At 42.9% G+C, this 25,649-nt stretch overlaps 2 protein-coding genes across 2 annotated transcripts in view; both read left to right on the top strand.

The window, feature by feature from the left end:
* LOC142217007 (actin-related protein 2/3 complex subunit 1A-A) overlaps positions 1-25,649 on the top strand; it is a 248,285-nt gene that overhangs the window by 111,728 nt on the left and 110,908 nt on the right. The window lies entirely within an intron of this gene.
* ZC3H15 (zinc finger CCCH-type containing 15) lies at positions 730-24,048 on the top strand. Its single transcript, XM_075285154.1, has 10 exons — positions 730-888; positions 2,297-2,398; positions 4,439-4,550; positions 5,468-5,620; positions 9,841-9,932; positions 10,763-10,945; positions 13,557-13,703; positions 13,794-13,895; positions 15,018-15,144; positions 23,639-24,048. Exons 1-10 carry the CDS (start codon positions 814-816, stop codon positions 23,818-23,820), a joined length of 1,275 nt encoding a protein of 424 aa, XP_075141255.1. The 5' UTR covers positions 730-813; the 3' UTR covers positions 23,821-24,048.

The following is a 25,649-nucleotide window of genomic DNA, read 5'->3' as shown; positions in this document are numbered from 1 at the left end:
AGTACTCGCTCATCTCTAATATTAAATTTTAAAAAAACTGAAAAGTGAAAATCAGACGCGATTTCCCTCCTATTTTGTTGGGTTTTTTTTTCGGATATAAAAAAAAAATTAAAACACATTCAAAAATAAAAACTACATAAAAATAAAGCCCTATGTGTCCCTGAAAAAAAGTCCCAAAAATTAGTTTTAGCCCTCAAAACTACATACAAAAAAAAACTTAAAACGTGTCTGGTCCTGGACCAGAAATTGGCCTGGTACTGAAGTGGTTAAACTCATACAAAAAGTTGGTGTATGGTCCTTGGCCCTGGATCGGTGAGTGGCTGTCCCCTGTGCTTTCCACCATGTTTATGCATGCAAACCGCACCACGCCACTGATTTTAAAACATCTTATAGAAAATTCAACGCCATAGACTTTTTTCTGGTATCGACCCCCATTGAGAGCCGTGGGAGGAAGAATTCAATCCCGAACACCGAAGGTACATCGTGTGATATCGCTCATATACACCACACACTATACAGTATATTACAGTTCAGCATGTTATGCTTCTATTCATACACGTACGTAGGAATGCGACTGTATAAAGCGCAGGCCACTGTCACGTGCACTCCTGCAGGACTACATGTTCCATGAGGCTGGAAAAGCGCACAGCATTATGGGGGATGGAGTCCAGCATGTGCTGCAGCAGGACAACACGTCACTCAGTTCCTGTCTCTCCGGCGAGTCTATGAATGATGACGTCACTAGCGAACTTCCAGCCGTAAAGCGAGGTCTTCAGAAGAAGGGAGTTTATAGTTAGGACTGCGTGCACCGCAATGCCGCCGAAGAAACCTGCAGCTCCCCAGGCCACGAAGAAGACCGAACAGAAGAAGAAGGAAAAGATCATAGAGGTGATGCCTACTGGCCCCGGCCGTGTGCTCAGCTCTGCATGTGTGCTGGCATGGAGCAGTCCGGCCTGCCGGCTGTCATATGTGTCCTAACGTGTGCCAGGCTCCCGCTGCCCCTGGCCCCAGTAATCTGATAGAGGCCTCCTCTACTGATCAGACCTGACACACCATAGTGGTCTCTGGGAATGACTACTGTAACTGGCAGCTGGTTTATAATCACTTTATAAGTCACAGTGCTGCACACTGATCATAGCGGCGCACTAGCCCATGGCTATAGCAACACACTAGCCCGTGGCCATAGCGGCGTACTAGCCCGTGGCCATAGCGGCGTACTAGCCCGTGGCCATAGCCGCGTACTAGCACTGCACTCTCTTCTCTGTCTGTCCTATTTAGACTGAGTGGAATAATATTGTACATTCAGGACCCCCATTATCATGATCAGTCATTTCACATATCTAGTTATGCCACTAAAAATATTTATTCTCTATAATAGTATGTAGGATATATAACTGATGGGTGTGTGGGGAGATCTGACCACTGAGTCCCTCATAATCCTTTACTTTGCCTACTTCCCACAACCCCATTGATGTGAGTGTCTGCACCATCCACCGATTTACACACCTACATTCAGCCTGGCTGTGGTCAGGCTGAATGTACAATCGGGGAACACACACTGAATTCAAAATCAGTGGGGATCTCAGCATTTAAGCCACCACTGGTCAGCTATTTATCCTAGATCCTATGGGTAGGGGATATTCTTGTTGGCATAACTCCAGGCTATCTGATGGAAACTTAGATGTTAATAGTTACAAGAAAAATGTTACCAATGGGTTAATAAACATTTTTTTTTGTAACATCACCAAAAATTTCTCTTTATGGACACCTTCATGTTGAACTGATGAGTTGATATTAATACACAGCTTGTGTATATTGAAGGCACGCATGAAAACTGATGTACATCAGAACAAGAGGAGGAAAGCAGGGATCCACATTGCACCCGGTGTAGCTGCTGATAGTTTTTATAGCCAGAGTCAGGTGACCTTGGACTTTTGTTACTTCATGACCCATTTGAGTCACACAGCAGTAAATCTACCAGATTTCCATGTATACGTAGCATAGCATTTACACTGATTCATCATGCAGCGTGGTTGTGGACTGAGAAATATTGTGGGGCTATACAGGACTAACTCTTCATTAGCGGTCATTGAAGGATATCCCTTGCAAACATTGACACACTGGTCCTCTGTGGAGTGGCAAATATGTTGCCTGTTGCTTTCAGTATAATATAGGTGTGTGGTGCATTGTACTAACAGATGTTGAAAGCCTTCCTGATGGTAAGTTACCTGCTACAAAACCTTTGAAAAAACAAATAGTTCATTTGTCTCAAAGTACTTTTTGCCTTTTATTAAAGGACAAGACATTTGGCCTTAAGAACAAGAAAGGTGCCAAGCAGCAAAAATTCATAAAAAATGTCACGCAGCAGGTTAAATTTGGGCAGCAAAACCCTCGAGTGGTAAGTAACAGCAGTATACAATCCATGTGGTATGGGGGAACAGTTTATTAGTTATACATACTTTGATACTCAGAGTCCCTTTGCCAGTCTAGATCCATAACTAAAAGCTAAACACCCCCCTCTACATTAATAGTATGTCATTTTTCTGTATTCTGGTTTTGGCTGTTAGAGTCCATTCACATGGAGTAACGTGCCGCGTGACCTGGCACGTATACGGCGTGTGAGATTTTGAGCGCCGTATACGCTTCCACGCGTTATTTTGCGGCCGTGATTTTAAAGCTCTTATCTAGTATTATATTATTATATAATATTATTTATTATTAGATCCTATCTTTCATTTTTCAAAGACTCCTTGGATAATAAAAGTGACAATCTTACAGGTTTCCTATATTCCATTTGAGCTTTCCATTAAGAATTCCATTATTTAAGTCTCGCCCTATAACTTTTTCACTACTATTACTTACATCATGTTTTTTTTGCTTTGTTATTGTACCCATGGACATTGGGGCAGATTTATTAAGAAAAAAAAAAAAAATCACTGAAGGGAGAGTAATCCCAAAAACAAGTACCAAAAATAAAAATAAAACTTCACCTTTATTTTTTTGCAGATAAAAAACAACAAAAAAGGTAAAAACACATCTCCGGCAAACCAGGCAATGGAAACGCCAGATATTTACTGGGTGTGCACTAGCCTTTGTGCCACATCCCCTCGGAGGGTAGGAAAAATATGGGCGAGTAAATGTAGTTTAAATTCACCTATTCAGCCCTTTTACTAGGAGATCCTACCTCCCTACAATATACAAAGTATGTCCGGAGTATATTGGAACTGAATTCAAAATAGTATCAACCTCCAAAACCCAATATTATAGTGCAAATAGTGGGAGTATCCACTTCCTCCCTGAGGATACTGGCCTAACGCCACACCAACAGGAAGGGATAGCGGAAAAACTACACCACTGGGTATGGAGGATTCAGTCCATAGCTCCCAGACATACATATGACTACTGCAACTTCACCCTACGCGTTTCGTCTCATGCGAGACTCCTCAGGGGTATATAGTATGTCAATTTGTTGCAAACAAGTGGCATAAGCCACACGATAGTGCAAGTGTCTGGCGGTACGATGCACTGACCGCCGGCAGGACCGCTCCACAGACAGCGGTGAAGGGCACCGCTGTCCAGAATATCACCCATCTATGTCAGAAAACTGGTTAAATGAAATTATAATTCCCCCCCCCCCCCATTAAGGGGCTGTCCAGCTAGAGGAAAATTATTTTATTGTGTATGGGTTGCACAATCCTTGAGTTTACTAATCTACTTTGAGGTTGTGTTTACAGATGCAGTGTAAGTTAAAACTAGGTATGAAGTAACAAATAAGAGACGTACCATCTGTCCTGTATACTATCACTCCTTTAATGATCCACATCTGGCTTATTGTTATGGTACTTCTCCCCATTTAGCTGTGTTGGCATGTTACTAATGATGTGCCTGAAGGGAGGGGACGGACTCATTTTGACAGCTAAATCAACTCTCTTCCCTATCATGGTATTGCACATAATTAGGCAAATAAACAGTCCCTGTTAAGCACATTTGTGGCCACATATCAACATAAAGGGGTAAAGAGGGGGACAACTTATTTCCTGTATTGGAACCACTTGTCATTGAAAGCAAGGTGTAGCTGCACAATAAAGTAGGTTCAATGAGTTTACATTTCTTACACAAGAATACGAATCTTTCTTATTAGCCTTTGTTACCCGAGCAGTTCCTGCATGTGCGACTGTCATGCACTAACCCTTTGACTTTACTGACTGGTGGTGGTTAAGCTTCCATTTAGTAACGTCTGGTATGTGTGGTGCTCTTTAGGTCGTATAAACCAGACATACTGCTAGATTTGAGCTATGACTTCTGCGATGTTGCACTGTGTAGCTTCATACCTGACACGTAACAATGTACAGCCAGGTGGTGGGATATTAGGCCTTCACAACATATGAAGGATGAAAAAGTGGTTTAAGAAAAAAATTCCGATTTTTCTTTTCTTTAGGTGGCACAGTCTGAAACTGACAAGAAAAATAAAAAGGATGACAAAAAGAAAGAGCTACAAGAGCTAAATGATCTCTTTAAACCGGTAGTAGCTGCGCAAAAGGTCAGCAAAGGTAGATTAACTGCATATAATCTCTGGAACTCCGCGTGTAAATGGGAACGTGCTGTATCTGAATATCATTTATTTATTTATTTTTATGAGTATCATGTTTAAGCTAGAGTCTGTCTTAAGGCCACAGTCACAAACTTAAAATCTGCAACAAAGCTTTTTCAGTCAGGTTTCTGTTGCTCTTTAACATTCACAATATCAATAACAATTGTGATGTTATGGATCCTTTTTAGACTGAATGCTGAGGGCATGTTAGACCTGTGAAAGCCTTGGGTGTTAACAGACCTTCCTAGTTTGGTAACAGTATTGCTATAGTTCAGCTTCAAGCCCTTTACTTGTCAAATTCTAAACAGCCAACAGTATTTATTCTTAGCTGTTGGACATGAAAATACGTTGGCAACAAGGGGATATTTTATATGTTAGAAGTCATTTCCCCTTTAGTTGCAAATATTTTGAAAGTATGTCTTTTAATCATTGGTTTATCACGGAAGGCTTTATACAGGAGTAAGGGTTTGTAGCATTCACAGAATGTATCCATTTTAATGTCAGAAATATCCATAGTGCTCACTGTCTTAGGGTGCATTCAGACTACGTAACGCCGGGCGTGTATGAGAGCCGTACACGCCGGCATTACGGCAGACTGCCGAACACTTCCCATTCACTTCAATGGGAGCGCTCGTAAACGCCGCTGTTACGAGCGCTCCCATTGAAGTGAATGGGAAGTGTTCGGCAGTCTGCCGTAATGCCGGCGTGTACGGCTCTCATACACGCCCGGCGTTACGTAGTCTGAATGCACCCTTAAAGTGTTTTCTTTGGCATTGAGGTCTGACCTCTGCGTCTCCTTCCCATTAGCACAATGAAGGATTTTTCATTAACTTTTGTTTTAAATGACAGATCTGAATGAATTTCTTTGTTTTTAAGGCGCTGATCCCAAATCTGTAGTATGTGCGTTCTACAAGCAAGGACAGTGCACTAAGGGAGATAAGTGTAAATTCTCCCATGATTTGTCCTTGGAAAGAAAATGTGAGAAGCGAAGTGTTTATGTTGATGGAAGAGATGATGAGCTGGAAAAAGGTAAAAATGTCTTTCTGCATCAGCAAATTCATATGGTTCTGCTGCTTTGCTCCAGGATAATAATCGGACAAGTGCTCTCCTGTAAACGGAGTTACTCTGCCCAATCATAGATAACAGAAGTGTCCTATGTAATTGGACACTGCAGTATTCTTACCTTACCTACACAAGTTGTGCTGTATGTATGTTTAAGTATTTGCCAATGTGTATTTTGTTTATGTCCCGCCTATGTTGGGTATATAAAATATAGAGACAAAGCCAGCCACGATTATAACTGTGAGCAATCATGTGCATCTGCTTCTTGACCTTGTCAAGATTCACTAGACACATTTGAATCATCCACGTTATGATGTGTTGAAAATAATTAAGCTTCACCAGACCAGGGCAATGTACGGCGCGCAGGCCATATCCGGCTCTCTGACTGATTCAGTCCGGCCCACATAGCTTGTTGGATAAAAGCGCAGCTCCCTGCATGTCCCTTTAGTGTTTTCTCCCTATCATCCCCGCTCTTATAACAGAGATAACAGCAGGGAGTGACTGGGGAAAGTTTGTATTACAGTACTGAGAGAACCTGTGTGTGACGTCACATGTCACATGACTAGGAGGCGTGTCTTAGTGCCGGCAAGACAGTGCAAGCAGATGGAGACGTGTGGTGTGTCCTAAGGTACTGAGAGGGGAGGAAGGGGGAATGTGAGATGCAGGGGAGGAGTGTGTGTCTGTCTGTTTCTGTGTGTGTCTCTCGGTAACCTAGGGGCAGAGATGGAAGGGGCATGTTGTACTGGGGCAGAGATGGAGCGGGGGCCATGAAACTGGGGGAGAGATGGAGGGGGAAATGGGGCAGATGAAGGGGGATATGAAACTGGGAGAGAAATGGAGGGGGGACATTAAACTGGGGGCATTAAACCGTGGAGGTAGCTGGAGGGGGACCTGTCTGCCTCTAGTTGCCCGCAGTTTAATGTCCCATTTTATCTGCTATTAATTTATTGTTCCCCCTCCATCTACCCCTACTGCTAATGTCCCCCCTCCAGCTGCTCCAGTTTCATGTCCCCTCTAGTTTCCACCAGTTTAAACTGGGGACCAGGAGAGGGACTTAATACTGTGGGGCAATTGGAAGGGAACATTATAATGTGGGGACATATAATGTACAGGTGACTATAGGAGGATTATACTGTGTGGGGGCACATGGAAAGATGATTGAGAATGGACGGAGTCCATGTAGAAGTGGGTGGAGCTAAATTTGCCACAACACGGCCCTCTAGAATAGTTTTAATTTCTTATGCGGCCCCATGGGAAAATTAATTGCCCACCCCTGATCTACACCATATAGCCAAAAGTATGTGAACAATCAAACATTACATTCATGTATGATTATCGTTCACCTTGGTCAAAAACTATGAACATTTACATAGTTGGGCCAGATACTAACAATTGGATGCCAAGAAACCATTATTTCGGCCTCTATTGATTATGGTGGAAACTTATGGGTCTCTTATGTGTATACCAGACGTGTGTTAACAGGGACAGATGAAAAAACCCTTAAATCCAAGATCAGAAACTAAAGGTTTTGTGGTTTTTTTTTTTGTTTTTTTTGTGTTTTTTTTTTAAACCAAATAACTTTTATTAACAAACTTTTCTGTACATAAATTCAAACAATCAACAAAACAACAGCAACACAACAACAATTCAAAGTAAATATGGAGACACAATCCGACATGTAAGGGGGGGGGGGGGGAGTCAATTAGGACCCCCTGCTAAATCTCCGCAACATCCTTCGATTCATAGCAAAGAATAGCGCTCAGGGGATCAGGGAGTCAAGAATGAGCCATCGGTAGGAGACCAGCCTCCAAAACAGCCACTGGAACAGTCCAAAGGGTATCTTGCACACATAGATGGCCTGATCTCACTGAGCCCGGCGGAAGTCCCCATCCCTGAAGCTGCTGCAATTGTGCTGCCAAAAAGTAAATCCAGGCATTCGGAACTGCCAAGCCCCCCTTGGTCTTGTCTCGTCTTGTGCCTCTAGACTGATGCGTGCTCCCTTCTTCTGCCAAATTAATTCCCTGAAAATACTATGAATTTTCCTAAAGTATTGCATTGGTATCCACACTGGCGAATTATGAAGGAGATATAATAATTGTGGCATAAGGACAGTTTTAAGTAAGTTACAGCGCCCTACTACTGAAAGGGGGAGTTTACACCAGGAGTCCACTTTACGTTACATTTTGGTTATGAATAGAGATGAGCGAGTAGTATTCGTTCGAATATCGAATCCCATTATAGTCTATGGGAAAAAAAGGGAATGTTGTTCCAGTTTCCATGGAAACCAAAGTTCGAAACCTTGGATCCTCCAAGTTCCGGAAGTAGCAGGATGAGGAGCACAAGAAGGTTTTTGCATTGAATTCAGTGGAAATTTCCCGTGTGGTATTCGACAGATACGAGTATTCGATCGAATAGTAGTATTCGATCAAATACTACTCGCTCATCTCTAGTTATGAAGGGTTCTAAATTTAGAGACAAAAACGACACAGGTCTGGCAGATACTACCACTCACAGACATTTAAAGGAGTCTACCCTCTGCGAAGGAAGTCTTTCATTTAGTAGCGACTGCAACAGTGGGTCAACCGGTAACAAGAACGATCTGTCCCAATTTATTCGTAGCCCCGACCAAGCCCCAAATCCTGTATTATAGCCATTACCTGTGGGAGTGAAGAAGTCACATCCCCCAGATATAAAAGCATTTCATCCGCATACTATACTTTTTCTTCTCGGTCAACACATCGGAAGCCCACAAAATCCAAAGTATCCTATAGAATGCAGATTAGGGTTCAATAACTAGGGCAAATAATAAGGGAGACAGTGGGCAACCCTGTCTTGTGCCCCTGCCCAATTGAATATGCTGCAACAACGTCCCATTCACCCGTAGTCTGGCCCCCGGGAGATGATATACCGTATTTTTCGGACTATAAGACGCACTTTTTTTCCCCAAAATTTTTGGGGAAAAGAAGGGTGCGTCTTATAGTCTGAAGGTGGCGCCTGGCATCCGCTGTAATAGAGAGGCGGAAGCCGGCAAGTGATAGACGCCATTACAGGTGCCGGGCCCTGAGACATCGCTGCGCTCCTCTGCCCTGCATGAAGCCAGCAGCGGCAGGGGCTCCTCCGTCCCCCCGCTGCTGGCTTCATGAAGGGCAGAGGATCGTAGCGATGTCTCAGGCCCCGGCGTCTATCCCTCCCCGACATCCGCCTCTCTAGTGCAGCGGATGCCGGGTCAGTATCCGTGGCCCCTTCTCCCCCGGGGCCGGTCCCCACCGGCCCCGTACCTGTAAAGTTGCAGGCCGGCTCCTGCGCGGCGATATCGCAGGAGCCGACCTGTCTGGGTGACAGCCGGGAGCCTAATGAGGCTCCCAGGCCTGTCACTGCTATATATTAGTACTGCGGCCGGGTCTATGACCAGCCGTAATACTAATACACAGAATGTCCCATAGACGGCAATACAGTTGTATTGCCGTCTATGGGACTTGCGATCAATAGTAAAAAAAAAAAAAAAAGCTTTAAAAATATGAAATAAATAAAAGTTCTAAATCACCTCCTGTTTTTTTTTCAATACAAGGTGATCTAAGCAATAGATATCCCCCAAAATGGTATAACTAAAAAGTACAGCTGGCCCCGCAAAAAAAAACGCTCTATGCATCCCCGTACAGCTGCAGGGTCACCTGTCAATGTGGCCTTGCAGCTGTTGCAAAACTACAACTCCCATATATTAAATATTTTACCAGTTTTTGCTTCAAAATTTTTTTTCCCTATTTTCCTCCTCTAAAACCGAGGGGCGTCTTATAGTCCGAAAAATACGGTAGCAATTGAATGTAGGTTAAAAACCGAGGTCCAAACCCTATCGCCCTTGGGACAGCCCATAAATAAGTCCACTCAACACTGTCAAGAAGCTTAAGTTTTATAAGTTTTTTTTTTGATAAATGTGATGCTATGAGTTGGTATGTCTGTTCCTAGACATTTCATTGGATTTCCAAATTACTAGAGCAGAAATGTGATGGATTTGTTGGAAAGATAACATCGTTTACTGTGTCCCTGAACTCTGCAAACTGTATAATGGTAGAAGATCTCTATTGTACTGAAGATTGCTTAATAGTATCTTTAAATCCTAACGTTTTAGCTATTAAGAGTGTCTACATATGTTTTCCTGATCATGGTATATATGTATTCTTGCATTTTAGATACAATGGAGAATTGGGATGAGAAAAAATTGGAGGAAGTGGTGAACAAGAAACATGGTGAAGCAGAAAAGAAGAAACCGAAAACTCAGATAGTATGTCATATTGAGATACTTTATTCACTAGTACGTTACCTACAGATAGATTTGGTAGCAATACTGGTTGAAAGCACCTATACAGTTACCACCATGAGTATGCAACACTAATTCCTTAGTAGTTAGATGTATTATTGTGACATATGCCATTAATTCGGACGCATCAGGGTGTATTTCTGACACTCGAGAGCAGTTTCTTGTCCTTACGTTTTTGGAAGTAAGTAGTTTTTACTATTATGGAATTTTTCAAAGCATCGCTCCGTTGAGGGCCTGATCATCACATGTCAAGCTCTTTCACCTTTATTTTGACAGGGAAAGCCATGACCATTTAAAAATTTGTCCAGCGGCTGCTGGGGAAACGCATTATCATATTGTGTCCATTTTCACGAATTACTACCCATGTAGTAATTACTAGTAATTACTACCCATTTCTGTTAAAAATATAAAGCAATTTGGGGCCACACGGTGGCTCAGTGGTTAGCACTGCAGCCTTGCAGCGCTGGAGTCCTGGTGTTCAAATCCCGCCATGGGCAAAAAAACATCTGCAAGGAGTTTGTATGTTCTCCCTGTGTTTGCATGGATTTCCATCCCATATTCCAAAAAAAGACATACTGATAGGGAAAAATGTACATTGTGAGCTCTATGTGGGGCTCACAATCTACATTAAAAAAAATATATATATTAAGCAATTCAATATCCTAGAAGTGTGGCCTGGAGCAGTGGAGCATTCCATATTGACAAATACAGAGTGGCTAATTCTCTGCAATAGGTTTCCCTATCCAAATATAGGGTCTTACCCTCTCCTTTTTTTTTTTTTTTTTTTTCCTTAGGTTTGTAAATTTTTCCTAGAGGCAATAGAAAATAACAAATACGGCTGGTTTTGGGTATGTCCTGGTGGAGGTGATTCCTGCATGTATCGCCACGCTCTGCCTCCTGGTTTCGTACTAAAGAAGGACAAAAAGAAAGAAGAAAAGGAGGATGAAATTTCATTAGAGGATTTGATAGAAAAGGAGGTATGTTGTTTGATTCTTCCTAGTCACTCTTGTCATAACTCATACTAGTTCCATTGATAAGGAAGTGACTGATCTACGGTAGTAATAGGTCAACATATGTCCCCTCACCCAACAATCACTACATATGATTGGGTATGCTGTAAACCACCAAGAATTATAACCTACAAAGCAGCAGCATCACAGGTAATAATCTATCTATATATATATATATATATATATATATATATATATATATATATATATATATATATATATCTTCATTATTAGTAAGTAACCATCTTACAGAAATATCCATGTTGGGTGCACATACTTTCTTCGTGTATTGTTTGTATAGGTACTGCATTAAACTTTATAGGTTACAGTCTTCAAAAACTGATGGAGGGCAACCCCCACTCTAGAAGTCAGGGTGGGGAATTGCATACAGCCTTATCTGAAGGGGTTGTCCAGGGTTAACACATGTTAGACCTTTTCTTAGAATAGACTATAAATACCTGATCAGTGGGGACCCAAAATCCTTTCCTTCATCAGATTCTGTGTGCAAGACGAAATCTCGCCATAAAACATAGTAAGTGGAAATAGTAAACACTGTGATCCCCAACTGTGTTGGCTACCCTAATTGAGGGCCCGCAGTGTAGCCAATAGTGTGTGTGTGGGGTAATTCCTGTGTCAGTAGGCCAGTGGGGAACGCCAATTGGAGAGGCAGATGCCAAAGGAGGGGGGCGCCCTCCTGAAGATGAAGGTCTGTTTTTGACCGAAAAAAAAACGTTTTGCTCTGCTCTACCATTTACGCAAGCGGTGTTCAATAAACAAATTATTTGGCACTTCCAAAGTGTGCCTTCGTAATATTGATCAAGGGTTGGGATTCTACGCCAAGCGGTTTACAACTGCATCCTTCCAGACCAAAGGCCTTTCCTGGCACCAATCAACTATACAGGACCGCTTCTGTCGCTCGTCCTATACACGGTACTGGAACAGAAGCAGAAGGCTCTGTATAGTGGCCTGGCGCTCACTGAATGTCACCTCCCATTGAAGTCAGCAGGAGTTGAGCTGCAGTGATTGCGCCTGGATATTATACATGGGATTAAGTTTCCAGCCCTGTATTCTATATGGGATTTGTACCAAAAGTTCCTCCGTACAGTTGATAGGTCCAGGGAAAGGTTTTCTGGAACCCATCAATCAGGTATTTATGACCTATCCTAAGTCTAGTCCATGGAAACCTTAAAGGGATTCTACCATTAAACTACTTTTTTTTTTCTAATGAACACGTCGGAATATGGCCGGCGGCCATTTTGGGGTAGCCGCTCTTGCAGTTCAATACAGGAGCTGGCCGGCGGCCATTTTGGGGTGGCCTCTCTATGCTCCTGTATCGAACTACAAGAGCAAGAGAAGCCAGAAGAGGCGGAGTTGCTGCAGAACAAGGAGGCGGCGCAGGAAAGAGCTCTGGACAGCAATGGGGATGCGCTCATCAGCCTTTCAGCGCTGGGGCACGCCCTCATTGCTGCGGAGAGTTCATTTGCATACCGGTTAAAACCGGTATTTCTACGGAACGGCGCGGCGGAGACCACGTCTAAAGGTAGGAGACGAATAGCCTTTCGTAAGGCTATTCCGACGTGTTCATTAGAAAAAAAAGGTAGTTTAATGGTAGAATCCCTTTAACAGTGTCAGCCTCATTAAAACAGTGTTACACAGCCTTTTGTAGCACAAGGGCCTATTGTTAGATTGTACCTCTATACTGGCATCAGTTGTGGTATTCATTTGTGAGATATCCATGGCACATGCCATTAACTTCAGAGTTTTTAGAAATGGAAACCCCTCCTATGGGAGAATGAGACCCCCTATTTCTCAGTTTAGCATGCCAGAGAGGAAATTCTAGGTTTCCACACATGAAGTTGGAAGAGAGAGATGTGAAAATAACATAAACTATATGCATTTGCAGCCACCACATCACATTTTCTAATCCTCTATCTAGAATGCTGAACATAAATAGTGTATTCTCTAAATGGCTCTGCATTGTTACTTCACTGTTTTCAGTAGTAAATGGAGAGAGCAGCACATGCCTGTCTACCTGTTTGGTCATGCCAGCTGTGGGATGGGGGTCCCCAACCCTCATTCTTGAGATGGGCGAGGGTCACATCCATGAGACATATTATGCATCCTATAGATGAGTCTTTAATGTCTTTTGAGGAAAGCATCCTATTTAAGTTGCTTAAAGTAGAATTCCTGTATGGCTCCAGTTACCCTCAAACTGTACTATCTACACTGTGCACCACTAATTCTTACTTGCTCCTTCTTCTTTGTATATGTGTATTATCCATGCCAGGGAATAGCTTAGGAGAATGCACTAATATCTAGGATCAATGCCTAGAAGAGAATGTAGCTCTTTTGATATCTCTCTCTTTATAAACCATTGGAACAGAGACCAACATGTCTATTGAGCATCTGATGCGGCAACACAGAACATCAGCACAGCCCAAATGTGGCTGTAGGGCTACAGTTTGTGCACAATAGAATGTGTTGTGGTTTTTCTATATCTACACCCCCAGCAGTAAAATACGACTGTCATTAAATTATCCAACCGGTATGTAAACCTGCCATCTTGTTTATTCTGTAGCGTGCTGCCCTTGGACCAAATGTTACCAGGATCACCTTAGAATCATTTCTAGCATGGAAGAAAAGAAAACGGCAAGATCGAATAGTAAAAGCTGAAGAAGAAATGGAAAGGAGAAAGGCGGATTTTAAAGCAGGAAAATCCTTGGGGGTAATTCTTTTTGTTGAATTTGTAGCCTGCAGCTTTTTCTGCATGGCTCTTTGGTTGCTTAATCTTGTACCTGTGTCGTCTTCTTCATAGATCAGCGGCCGTGAAGTATTCGAATTTAGACCCGAACTTGTGGATGATGACGATGAAGAGGCAGATGACACAAATTACATTGCTGAGATAGATGAAGATGATGTAAGCTTTTAGTCTGGCCACTTGCTTATGCCTTCTGTTTTATATTGGATATGATTTTTCTACATTATTGTAACCAAGGTTGTGGTGTCAATAGACTAAACCACTGATTCTTCTGTTTTCCCTGAGTCCGACTCTGTAAAGTTCCTCATATGCACAAAAAAGCTGTTGATTTGCATTCCTATGAAAGTAAATATGCAATGCAAAGATATGCATGTAATGTCCGTTTTGGGGTTTTGTTTTTCTAACTATAGGATGTACTTTTTAGCAAGGAAAAGTCTGCTTCCTTAATGATTGGGAAAAGTGTTATATCACTGCTCTCTTCCTCCTTGCACCACACCACACCTTCGATCTGTGCAGGGAAGGTGAGAGGAAGATGCCCTCTCCATATTGCAGATGGCGTTCTGCGATCCAAGTGCGGGCCACAGCCACCAGCTTTCCAGACTCTTTTCCCAGCTCTTAAAGATGTGATCCTTAAGATAAGCAATCAATGTTAGATATGTAGGGGCCCAAACTCCTGCAGATCTCTGACACCGGTACACAGACTTCAATGGGACTGCGCTACATGCAGTATGTTCATTCGCAGCCAAAGTTTGTAAAGCAAGTGAGCAGCATGGCAGATCTAATATTGATGGCTTATCCTAAGGGTAGGCCACCAATCATAGTATCCAGATAACCAGTTTAATAATGACATCAGCCACAAGAACCACTTATCTCTCGACTGTTGTTCCCTAAGTCTGATGTGCTACATTACGTTAGTGGCATCAGGCATTGGTAATCATCCTTATTACATGTATAGACACGGTGCTATTGACCAAGCAAAAGGGAGAATTGCCTATCCCTACTCTCCCTGTTATAATATACTAGTGATAAAAGGACAGTGGATAAGTAAGCTGTTATTTGGGAGCAATTATACTGTGTGGTGGGCACTGGTGATTCATACAGTATGATTCCCTATTAGTGCCCTCTTGTAGTTTAACACTCCATTATACAGTGTGGAAGGCACCAATAGGAAATTATAATATAATACCATATGGAGGAGAGAGAGAGAATTTTTTTTGTTCTAGTTTTTGTTAATATTTTTATGTTTCTTAATTTTATCTTTATGTATTTTCATCCCAACAGATAGACACATCTGATGTTACAGATATTGACCTCAGTCGGTTTGTTCTAAAGGATGTAGATGAAACGGGCATTACAGTAGCAAGCCAAGAGCGTTTCAGCACATATGTCACATCAACAGATAAAGATGGTAAGTTAACGACTCTCCTTATTAGGAAATGTAATGGTTTATTAACTTACTAATTTACTAGTGATAATCACAAATTGTATACTTGAAATGGTACAATAAAGATTGTGTGTTTAATCAGATATTTAATGGTCATCAGCCCATTTTATTGGGGGGCAAAAAAGGAATGTAATGTGCAATAATTGTGGAGCGGGTGTTAGAAGACCTTTAACCCCCCCCCCCTTCCCAAATATGAGTTATTTGCATCTCTTAATAGGCACTCCTCCACTGATTTAGGTGGAGTTTGCAATTTCTCTATATCTCCAACAGCTTCTAAGTAATCAGTGCAGATAGCCTAATTAGCATATCGGGCACCAAAACTATGTACCACCAAGTGGATGGTCTTTGACCAGAACAGATAAGAGGCTGGGATTCTAACCTTGTCCATCTCCAATTGGACAGTGTCCAAGAGCGCTATGAATCACACCCCCTTGTCGGCTCCTCCCTGATGCCTATTATGGGATCAAAGAATTGGAGCTCATGAAGATGTTGAAAGGTCCTTCTTATTTAATTTAATTATCTAACTTGTCATATGGTTAATTTTAGTTGTGGACAGTACTACTAGTAGGGTTTAAAATCAGAACATTAAGTGTAAAGGGGTATTCCCATCCTATAAAATGATGGTATATTTCTAGCATATGCCATCATGGTATGAATGGCAGTGTTCTGACCTTGTCTTTTAGCAATCCTGGGAGTGTGTGCAGAAGCGGCGCCCCTTTCTAAGTTTTCACTGCACAGCAGCCCGCAAGCCCTTCTAGCCACCTGACTAAGCTGGAAAGTGTAGCTGGCTGTACTGCAGTCTTCTACGGTAGCTCCACTGTGTGGAGGATAAACCACTATACATCATATATCTCTCTACACAGTACTGCATCTTCTGCACAATCTTTAAGTTAATAATTGTGTATTTGGATAACTCTGGGATTTTAAGCACATTTTTGGATGTAAAAGATGTCAAATTTTATGTTAAATCAAGTTTTATTAAAGGATTTTTTGAATACAGGGAACAAGAAAAACGAGAATGAAATCTGAATAAATGTAAACAAAAGTGAGGCTCACAGGCCTCGCAAAGACAGGCGCCAAGTGGGAGCGCCCCGATCAGCTAGGTACAACTGAATATAAAACATCAGCATCAGGCAAAAAACTGTTTCGCCGCGGAGAGCATAAAACTCACCGACACTCATATGAGCCCCACATATGCGTGAATAGCCTTTAAAAAGGCTATTCAGGCACCGCTAATCTTATTTTAAACTCCCCCCACCCGTTTTCAAATAAAACTATAAAAACATATATGTAAATCATACCTTTGCATGCACACTGGGTGGTCGTGCAAGATCCGACGTCCTCTTCGGTCCTGCCTTCCTCTTCTTTCTTTCTTCCAGCGACGTCCTCCTGTCCTGGCTCTTCTCCACCTTCATTTTCTTTTCTTCCGGAGTGAAGAATTTCGCGAGCGTACTTTGCATGCTCGCGTAGTTCTAAGGGATACTTAGAACTACAACAAAAACGGCATCGGCGCGTGCGCAGTAGCGCTCTGGAGGGAGCGCTACTGAGCACGCGTGGGATTGAGTCCGCGACATCGAGAGCGTTTTCTGTCACATCACACCCCCGCGGCGAGATTGGGGGGTGCCCTGATGAATTTTATGTAGCCCGGGGTCTGGTTAGTGACCTCGGGCTGCTAGGACCCCCACTTACCTGGTGATCCTGCCGTGATGCCCAGAAGTGTGTCTCTGCGTCTGCAGAGACACACTTCCTATATAGCTTGCAATACATGTGTATTACAAGCTATAGTACTGGACCAGCAATCAGAGTATTGCTGGTTCAAGTACACTAATAGGACAAATAAAAAATGTGAAAAAAGTGTAAATAAATAAAGTGTGTGAAATAAATTAATTAATAAAGCCCCAAAATTCCCTTTTTCTATAGCAAATGAGTTATTAAAAAAAACACCTAAAAAATAATAAAAACAATGCATATTTGGTATTGCCGCGTCCGTAACAACCTGTACCATAAAACTAAAACATTATTTCACCTATATGGTAAATGTCGAGAAAAAAAAATGGAAAAAAACCACCGGAAATAATGATTTTTTTTGCCATCTCACCTTAAAAAATATGCTATAAAAAGTGATCAAAAAGTCATATGTACACCAAAATAGTACCAATGAAAAGCACAGGTTGTCTCGCAAAAAATAAGCCCTCAACCAACTCTCAATCGAAAAATGAAAATGTTACGCATCTCAGAAGATGGCGATGCAAAAAACATTGATTTATGTCCCCAAATGGGTTTTTGTTCGGCAAAATTACTAACGCATAAAAAAACCTATAAATGAGGTATCGCCGTAACCGTACCGACCCGCAGAATAAAGTTCACATGATACTTATGCTGTATACCATGTGGAAATAATTGAAAAAGTAAAATGCAATGCCAGAATTGATTTTTTTTTTTTTTTTTGTTTGGTTTTTTATCCAGCAAAAAAAAGAGTTAATAAAAAATAGCCAATAAGCTATAGGCACCCAAAAATGGTGTCATTACAAAATGCATCACATCCCGGAAAAATACAAGCACTCATATGGCCACATCAACACAAAAATAAAAAAATATAGCTTGAATAATGTGAAGACAAAAAAAAAATAAATCGCCAAATGCGTCAGGAGGGGAATATATAAGCGGTGCGAGCGTATGTCAGGGTACAGACCAGTTTTGCAGCTTACAAGAAAAAAAACAATAGAAGAGACTCCCAAAGTGACCCCCCAATCATAGTATCTACTGAGACATAGTAGGGAATTTGGTGCTCCCAATGTCCTCGGTACCACTTATATATTACCTCTTCACCATCCGCTGTGCATTCACGTCTGGGATACTAATACTCACTACACCCCCTGATAAATTCTTTGAGGGGTGCAGTTTCCAAAATGGGGTCACTTTTGGAGGTTTCCCACTATTGTGGTACTTCTAGGGCTCTGTAAATGCAACATGGTATCTAAAAACCATCCTAATGAAATTGCTGCCCGAAATCCCTAAAGGTGCTCTTTGATTTCTGAGGACACGTATTGAGTCACGTTGCACAGTAGGGCCACATATGGGATATTTCTACAAACTGCAGAATCACAGAAATAAATATTATGGTATGTTTTGCTGTTAACCCCTTCATTGTTACAGAAAAATGTGGTTTGAAATGGAAAATGTGCATAAAAAAAGTGAGTTTTGGAAATTTCACCTTCATTTTGCATTAATTCCTGTGGAACACCTAAAGGGTTAATAAAGTTCTTATATACAATTTTGAATAGTTTGACGACTACCGTTTCAAATGGGGTCATTTATGGGTCTTTTCTATTATATAGGCCCCTCAAAGTCACTTCACAACTACATAGGTCCCTAGAATACAAAATCTTGACATTTTCTTGAAAATCTGACAATTTGCTACTAAAGTTACAAGCCTTCTAACTTCCTAGAAAAGTAAAAAGACATTGAAGAAACAATGCCAATATAAAGTAGACATATGGGAAATGTTAATTAGGAAGAATTTGTGTGATAGGACTGTCTTTGTTTTCACGAGAATAACAGAAACTTTCAAAATTGATAATTTTATGAAATTTTCAGTATATTGTCCTTTTTTTAACAAACAAACACAAAGTATAATGACCAAAATTTACCACTAACATAAACTACAATGTGTCACGAAAAAACAATCTTGGAATCACCTGGATAGGTAAACACATTATGAAGCTATCCTCTCATAAAGTAAAAGTCATATTTGAAAAACAGGGTCTGAGCCTTAAGGCCCAAAGTACCCTGTGTCCTTTCAGGGGTTAAGGCACTTTTGAGCGGTGTCCTTAAGGGGTTAGAGGGTTTTCCAGGCTTTATCAATTGATTAAAGAGGTTGTCAAGGATTTTTTTTTCTTTTTCTATATTTGGGGGGGCACATACTTGCCTTTCACCAGTGCTCTGGCATCTCCCAGCTTGGTCTCCATGAAACTCCCCAAAGCTGTTCAGATAATACAAATTGATTAAAAAATAAAAAGTCAAGGTCATAGTGACCAGTGGACATTGTGCCCAGGAGAGCAAATATGCATTGCCTAAATCTCCAAAACATGTCTACCTTGCATTTTCAGGAATTTTTGTATCTTTTTAGCCAGTTTAGTGGTTTCTGTGTTTAATGGGCTGGTTTAATAAAGATGACCATAAGCTTTCAAAAAAGTTCAATGCAATGTTGAAGTGGCTTGACGATAAGACAGCACTGCAGTCACGGTTAATGTTCTGAGAGACAAATACAAACATGAAGTCTAGAGATGAGCGAACACTAAAATGTTCGAGGTTCGAAATTCGATTCGAACAGCCGCTCACTGTTCGAGTGTTCGAATGGGTTTCGAACCCCATTATAGTCTATGGGGAACATAAACTCGTTAAGGGGGAAACCCAAATTCGTGTCTGGAGGGTCACCAAGTCCACTATGACACCCCAGGAAATGATACCAACACCCTGGAATGACACTGGGACAGCAGGGGAAGCATGTCTGGGGGCATAAAAGTCACTTTATTTCATGGAAATCCCTGTCAGTTTGCGATTTTCGCAAGCTAACTTTTCCCCATAGAAATGCATTGGCCAGTGCTGATTGGCCAGAGTACGGAACTCGACCAATCAGCGCTGGCTCTGCTGGAGGAGGCGGAGTCTAAGATAGCTCCACACCAGTCTCCATTCAGGTCCGACCTTAGACTCCGCCTCCTCCGGCAGAGCCAGCGCTGATTGGCCGAAGGCTGGCCAATGCATTCCTATGCGAATGCAGACTTAGCAGTGCTGAGTCAGTTTTGCTCAACTACACATCTGATGCACACTCGGCACTGCTACATCAGATGTAGCAATCTGATGTAGCAGAGCCGAGGGTGCACTAGAACCCCTGTGCAAACTCAGTTCACGCTAATAGAATGCATTGGCCAGCGCTGATTGGCCAATGCATTCTATTAGCCCGATGAAGTAGAGCTGAATGTGTGTGCTAAGCACACTCATTCAGCACTGCTTCATCACGCCAATACAATGCATTAGCCAGTGCTGATTGGCCAGAGTACGGAATTCGGCCAATCAGCGCTGGCTCTGCTGGAGGAGGCGGAGTCTAAGATCGCTCCACACCAGTCTCCATTCAGGTCCGACCTTAGACTCCGCCTCCTCCGGCAGAGCCAGCGCTGATTGGCCGAAGGCTGGCCAATGCATTCCTATGCGAATGCAGACTTAGCAGTGCTGAGTCAGTTTTGCTCAACTACACATCTGATGCACACTCGGCACTGCTACATCAGATGTAGCAATCTGATGTAGCAGAGCCGAGGGTGCACTAGAACCCCTGTGCAAACTCAGTTCACGCTAATAGAATGCATTGGCCAGCGCTGATTGGCCAATGCATTCTATTAGCCCGATGAAGTAGAGCTGAATGTGTGTGCTAAGCACACACATTCAGCACTGCTTCATCACGCCAATACAATGCATTAGCCAGTGCTGATTGGCCAGAGTACGGAATTCGGCCAATCAGCGCTGACTCTGCTGGAGGAGGCGGAGTCTAAGGTCGGACCTGAATGGAGACTGGTGTGGAGCGATCTTAGACTCCGCCTCCTCCAGCAGAGCCAGCGCTGATTGGCCGAATTCCGTACTCTGGCCAATCAGCGCTGGCCAATGCATTCTATTAGCTTGATGAAGCAGAGTGTGCACAAGGGTTCAAGCGCACCCTCGGCTCTGATGTAGCAGAGCTGAGGCTGCACAAGGGTTCAAGCGCACCCTCGGCTCTGATGTAGGAGAGCCGAGGGTGCACTTGAACCCTTGTGCACCCTCAGCTCTGCTACATCAGAGCCGAGGGTGCGCTTGAACCCTTGTGCACACTCTGCTTCATCAAGCTAATAGAATGCATTGGCCAGCGCTGATTGGCCAATGTATTCTATTAGCCTGATGAAGTAGAGCTGAATGTGTGTGCTAAGCACACACATTCAGCTCTACTTCATCGGGCTAATAGAATGCATTGGCCAGCGCTGATTGGCCAGAGTACGGAACTCGACCAATCAGCGCTGGCTCTGCTGGAGGAGGCGGAGTCTAAGATCGCTCCACACCAGTCTCCATTCAGGTCCGACCTTAGACTCCGCCTCCTCCAGCAGAGCCAGCGCTGATTGGCCGAATTCCGTACTCTGGCCAATCAGCACTGGCTAATGCATTGTATTGGCGTGATGAAGCAGTGCTGAATGTGTGTGCTTAGCACACACATTCAGCTCTACTTCATCGGGCTAATAGAATGCATTGGCCAATCAGCGCTGGCCAATGCATTCTATTAGCGTGAACTGAGTTTGCACAGGGGTTCTAGTGCACCCTCGGCTCTGCTACATCAGATTGCTACATCTGATGTAGCAGTGCCGAGTGTGCATCAGATGTGTAGTTGAGCAAAACTGACTCAGCACTGCTAAGTCTGCATTCGCATAGGAATGCATTGGCCAGCCTTCGGCCAATCAGCGCTGGCTCTGCCGGAGGAGGCGGAGTCTAAGGTCGGACCTGAATGGAGACTGGTGTGGAGCGATCTTAGACTCCGCCTCCTCCAGCAGAGCCAGCGCTGATTGGTCGAGTTCCGTACTCTGGCCAATCAGCACTGGCTAATGCATTGTATTGGCGTGATGAAGCAGTGCTGAATGTGTGTGCTTAGCACACACATTCAGCTCTACTTCATCGGGCTAATAGAATGCATTGGCCAATCAGCGCTGGCCAATGCATTCTATTAGCGTGAACTGAGTTTGCACAGGGGTTCTAGTGCACCCTCGGCTCTGCTACATCAGATTGCTACATCTGATGTAGCAGTGCCGAGTGTGCATCAGATGTGTAGTTGAGCAAAACTGACTCAGCACTGCTAAGTCTGCATTCGCATAGGAATGCATTGGCCAGCCTTCGGCCAATCAGCGCTGGCTCTGCCGGAGGAGGCGGAGTCTAAGGTCGGACCTGAATGGAGACTGGTGTGGAGCGATCTTAGACTCCGCCTCCTCCAGCAGAGCCAGCGCTGATTGGTCGAGTTCCGTACTCTGGCCAATCAGCGCTGGCCAATGCATTCTATTAGCCCGATGAAGTAGAGCTGAATGTGTGTGCTTAGCACACACATTCAGCTCTACTTCATCAGGCTAATAGAATACATTGGCCAATCAGCGCTGGCCAATGCATTCTATTAGCTTGATGAAGCAGAGTGTGCACAAGGGTTCAAGCGCACCCTCGGCTCTGATGTAGCAGAGCTGAGGGTGCACAAGGGTTCAAGTGCACCCTCGGCTCTCCTACATCAGAGCCGAGGGTGCGCTTGAACCCTTGTGCAGCCTCGGCTCTGCTACATCAGAGCCGAGGGTGCGCTTGAACCCTTGTGCACACTCTGCTTCATCAAGCTAATAGAATGCATTGGCCAGCACTGATTGGCCAGAGTACGGAATTCGGCCAATCAGCGCTGGCCAATGCATCCCTATGGGAAAAAGTTTATCTCACAAAAATCACAATTACACACCCGATAGAGCCCCAAAAAGTTATTTTTAATAACATTCCCCCCTAAATAAAGGTTATCCCTAGCTATCCCTGCCTGTACAGCTATCCCTGTCTCATAGTCACAAAGTTCACATTCTCATATGACCCGGATTTGAAATCCACTATTCGTCTAAAATGGAGGTCACCTGATTTCGGCAGCCAATGACTTTTTCCAATTTTTTTCAATGCCCCCGGTGTCGTAGTTCCTGTCCCACCTCCCCTGCGCTGTTATTGGTGCAAAAAAGGCGCCAGGGAAGGTGGGAGGGGAATCGAATTTTGGCGCACTTTACCACGTGGTGTTCGATTCGATTCGAACATAGCGAACACCCTGATATCCGATCGAACATGTGTTCGATAGAACACTGTTCGCTCATCTCTAATGAAGTCCACATTTGAAGCTGGATAATTACATAAGGAGCTTGTTACGAGGACTTTTCTGGGACTTTACAACTGATGACTTGTATCAATATCAGATCTGTGGGGTCCTACTCCTGGCACTCCCACCAACCAGCTGATTGAAGGGCCCAGAAGGCTCAAGCAGGTCTCGTCATTGGTTACCATGCACAGCATTGTCCGTTTTGTAGCACCTGTATCTGGTACTGCAGGATTTGGTGAATGGGACTGAGTTATGGGCAATACCAGACACAGCCGCTATAACAGTGTACAATGCTGTGTCTGTTAATCAAGGGTCTCTGGAGAGCGCAGCAGCCCGTTTAATCAGCTGATCATTGGATGTGGTGTGAGTTGATATCCTGATTGGATAGCATGCAGTTATCAACATATCCTTTAGCTAATGGCCATGTAGAGTCACAATGGCAAGGATGAAAAATAATGGAAATAGTTGAAGTGCTTAAGTTCACATCAATTAATTGAGCCGACTGTCAGTTTCTGCTATTTTGCCCTAGCTGTAATTACTTCTTACATATCCATATTTTATTTACAGACTCAAAGCTAGATGAAGCATCAGGAGGTGACATGAGAAATGGGGACGGGGATGATTATGAAGATGAAAGTGAAGAAGATGAGCAAGAAAACCTTGAGGATGCTGTGCCTGTTGATGAAAATCTTTTTACTGGAGAAGATCTAGATGAACTTGAGGAACAGTTGAATACCCTGGATGAATGAACATTGCTGCCTAGTCCTCACATCATTAGGAGGGTATTCAGACTGCCATGCCTTTTCAACATTGATTTTTTTTTATTTTTTTTTTTAAATAGGGAAACATGACTTTCCCTTCCTGCTTCTTCAGAGCACATCAGAAACAATTAAACAAAACCGTTTCTTGTGTTTGTAATTTTGACAACTGTAAATTGGTCAGACTATAGGAATGGAAAAATAAAGTTCTTATTTGGATGTAGTGGTACATGATTTGTTTTATTTAATGCGTTATGTGTATTATGTTGCATTTTGTCTTGATTAATAAAAGCCTAAGACAAAATATCATAATGGATCTATTACAGTAAATCTGTAAACATCTCTACATTTACCATTATGTATACGGTTTACTCATCTTTTACTCATCTTTTTTGTTTATGTGCTGTGAATGTTATAGATGCGCCATTTTTTATTTTTATTTTTTCCCCCTTCTTTCTGCCTTTGAAATGGAGAAAGTAAATCCTTAATAAGTACAGGTAAGAAAATATGTGTATAGTAATGGTTTACTATTCATGTATCACTTTATTCCTTGGCCACTTCTTCTGAACTGTTCCAGTCCTGAATTTAAAGTAGTATGCCTTTTATATGGGATAGATGGAAGTTCAGCATCCAGCACTCGTTTGATCAACTGGCTGAAAGGACGGCATCCCTTCGTTGTTTACCAGGCATAGCGTTAGACTCCCACTGATTTAGGGATACTCTAACAACTTCAGAGTCCCAGAAACCCCTTTGGGTTAAGAATTTGAGACCCTAAAAGACCCACATTCCACTATAGACTAGGGGTTTAGCGTCTCAAATCACCCTGAAGCTGAGGTGTACTCCCCAGGTGAAGAACTTTGCCAGTGCCTGGAATACAGCGGCAGGATGAGTGTAAAGCTTTCTTTTTTTCTATTGTGGGCACATATGTCTTTACAATACAGCAATTTGGGACACTAGACCCACGGTCCCTAAATGGTTTAGTATCCCAAATTGCCCTGAAAGGTTCCTTTTAAGGCCACGCAGGTTAGGTCTACTGAGAGATGCATTGCAAAGGTTAAAATAAATCTGCGGCTAAAGATGCAGCAATTTTTCTCTCCTTCTGCGGCGTGTATAGGTGTCATTTGTTAAATACCCATTCAGTACACCTATACTGGACTTCACCATGGGGTAGCTGTTGGCAAATCTGCTATGAGCTCAAAATTTGTGATTTTAAAGGGGTATTCCCATCACGCTTGTTCAGAAGCTTGCAGGCTGTGTGTTCTCTTCACTTCCTGGTTTTCTCGGCACATTGGTGGGCAGGGTTTCACTTGCTCTGCTATCAGCTATTTTTGCAGTCAGTAATGAGAGATTGGTTGTAAATTACCACAGTATGAAGCTGATGTAGCAGAGCTGAATTTGAGTCAGTTTGTAATACATATAGAGGTACCGGACTCCCTATCTCAGCCCTTATCAACCAAATTCAATTAAACTGACTGATAAGTGGAAGAGCTCTCACCTCCCCCCTCCCCTATCTGAGGAGCTCTGTTGCTTGTCTGTGGCAGAGACATACACAGCTCAGAGCTGCTCCCAGCACTCAGCCCCTCCCTTACCTCCTGAGAGCAGGTAGCTATGTCACTGGGGGACTGAGCAGATAAGCCCGTGGTCATAGAAACACATGTAGACAATGAACTGAATGAATTAAGATGGCGGCCAAACAAAGCAGTTTTGATAAAGCAATGTATTTAGAAAAAAGTCTTAAATCCACATAAACTAGCAGTATAGATAAGATCCTTGTGTTATGGGACAACCCCTTCCCGTTCTGCACTGTACTATTACGTATT

Source organism: Leptodactylus fuscus, chromosome 8, assembly GCF_031893055.1.
Source record: "Leptodactylus fuscus isolate aLepFus1 chromosome 8, aLepFus1.hap2, whole genome shotgun sequence".
NCBI lineage: Eukaryota > Metazoa > Chordata > Amphibia > Anura > Leptodactylidae > Leptodactylus > Leptodactylus fuscus.
The sequence above is the reverse complement of the archived record's forward strand: the minus strand, read 5'-3'. Positions and strand labels throughout refer to the sequence as shown.

Coding starts and splice junctions, on each gene's coding strand:
- ZC3H15 (XM_075285154.1), top strand. CDS start 814: ATGCCGCCGAAGAAACCTGCAGCTCCCCAGGCCACGAAGAAGACCGAA. Junction 889..2,296: donor AGAAGGAAAAGATCATAGAG/GTGATGCCTACT, acceptor CTTTTATTAAAG/GACAAGACATTTGGCCTTAA. Junction 13,896..15,017: donor CTGAGATAGATGAAGATGAT/GTAAGCTTTTAG, acceptor TCATCCCAACAG/ATAGACACATCTGATGTTAC.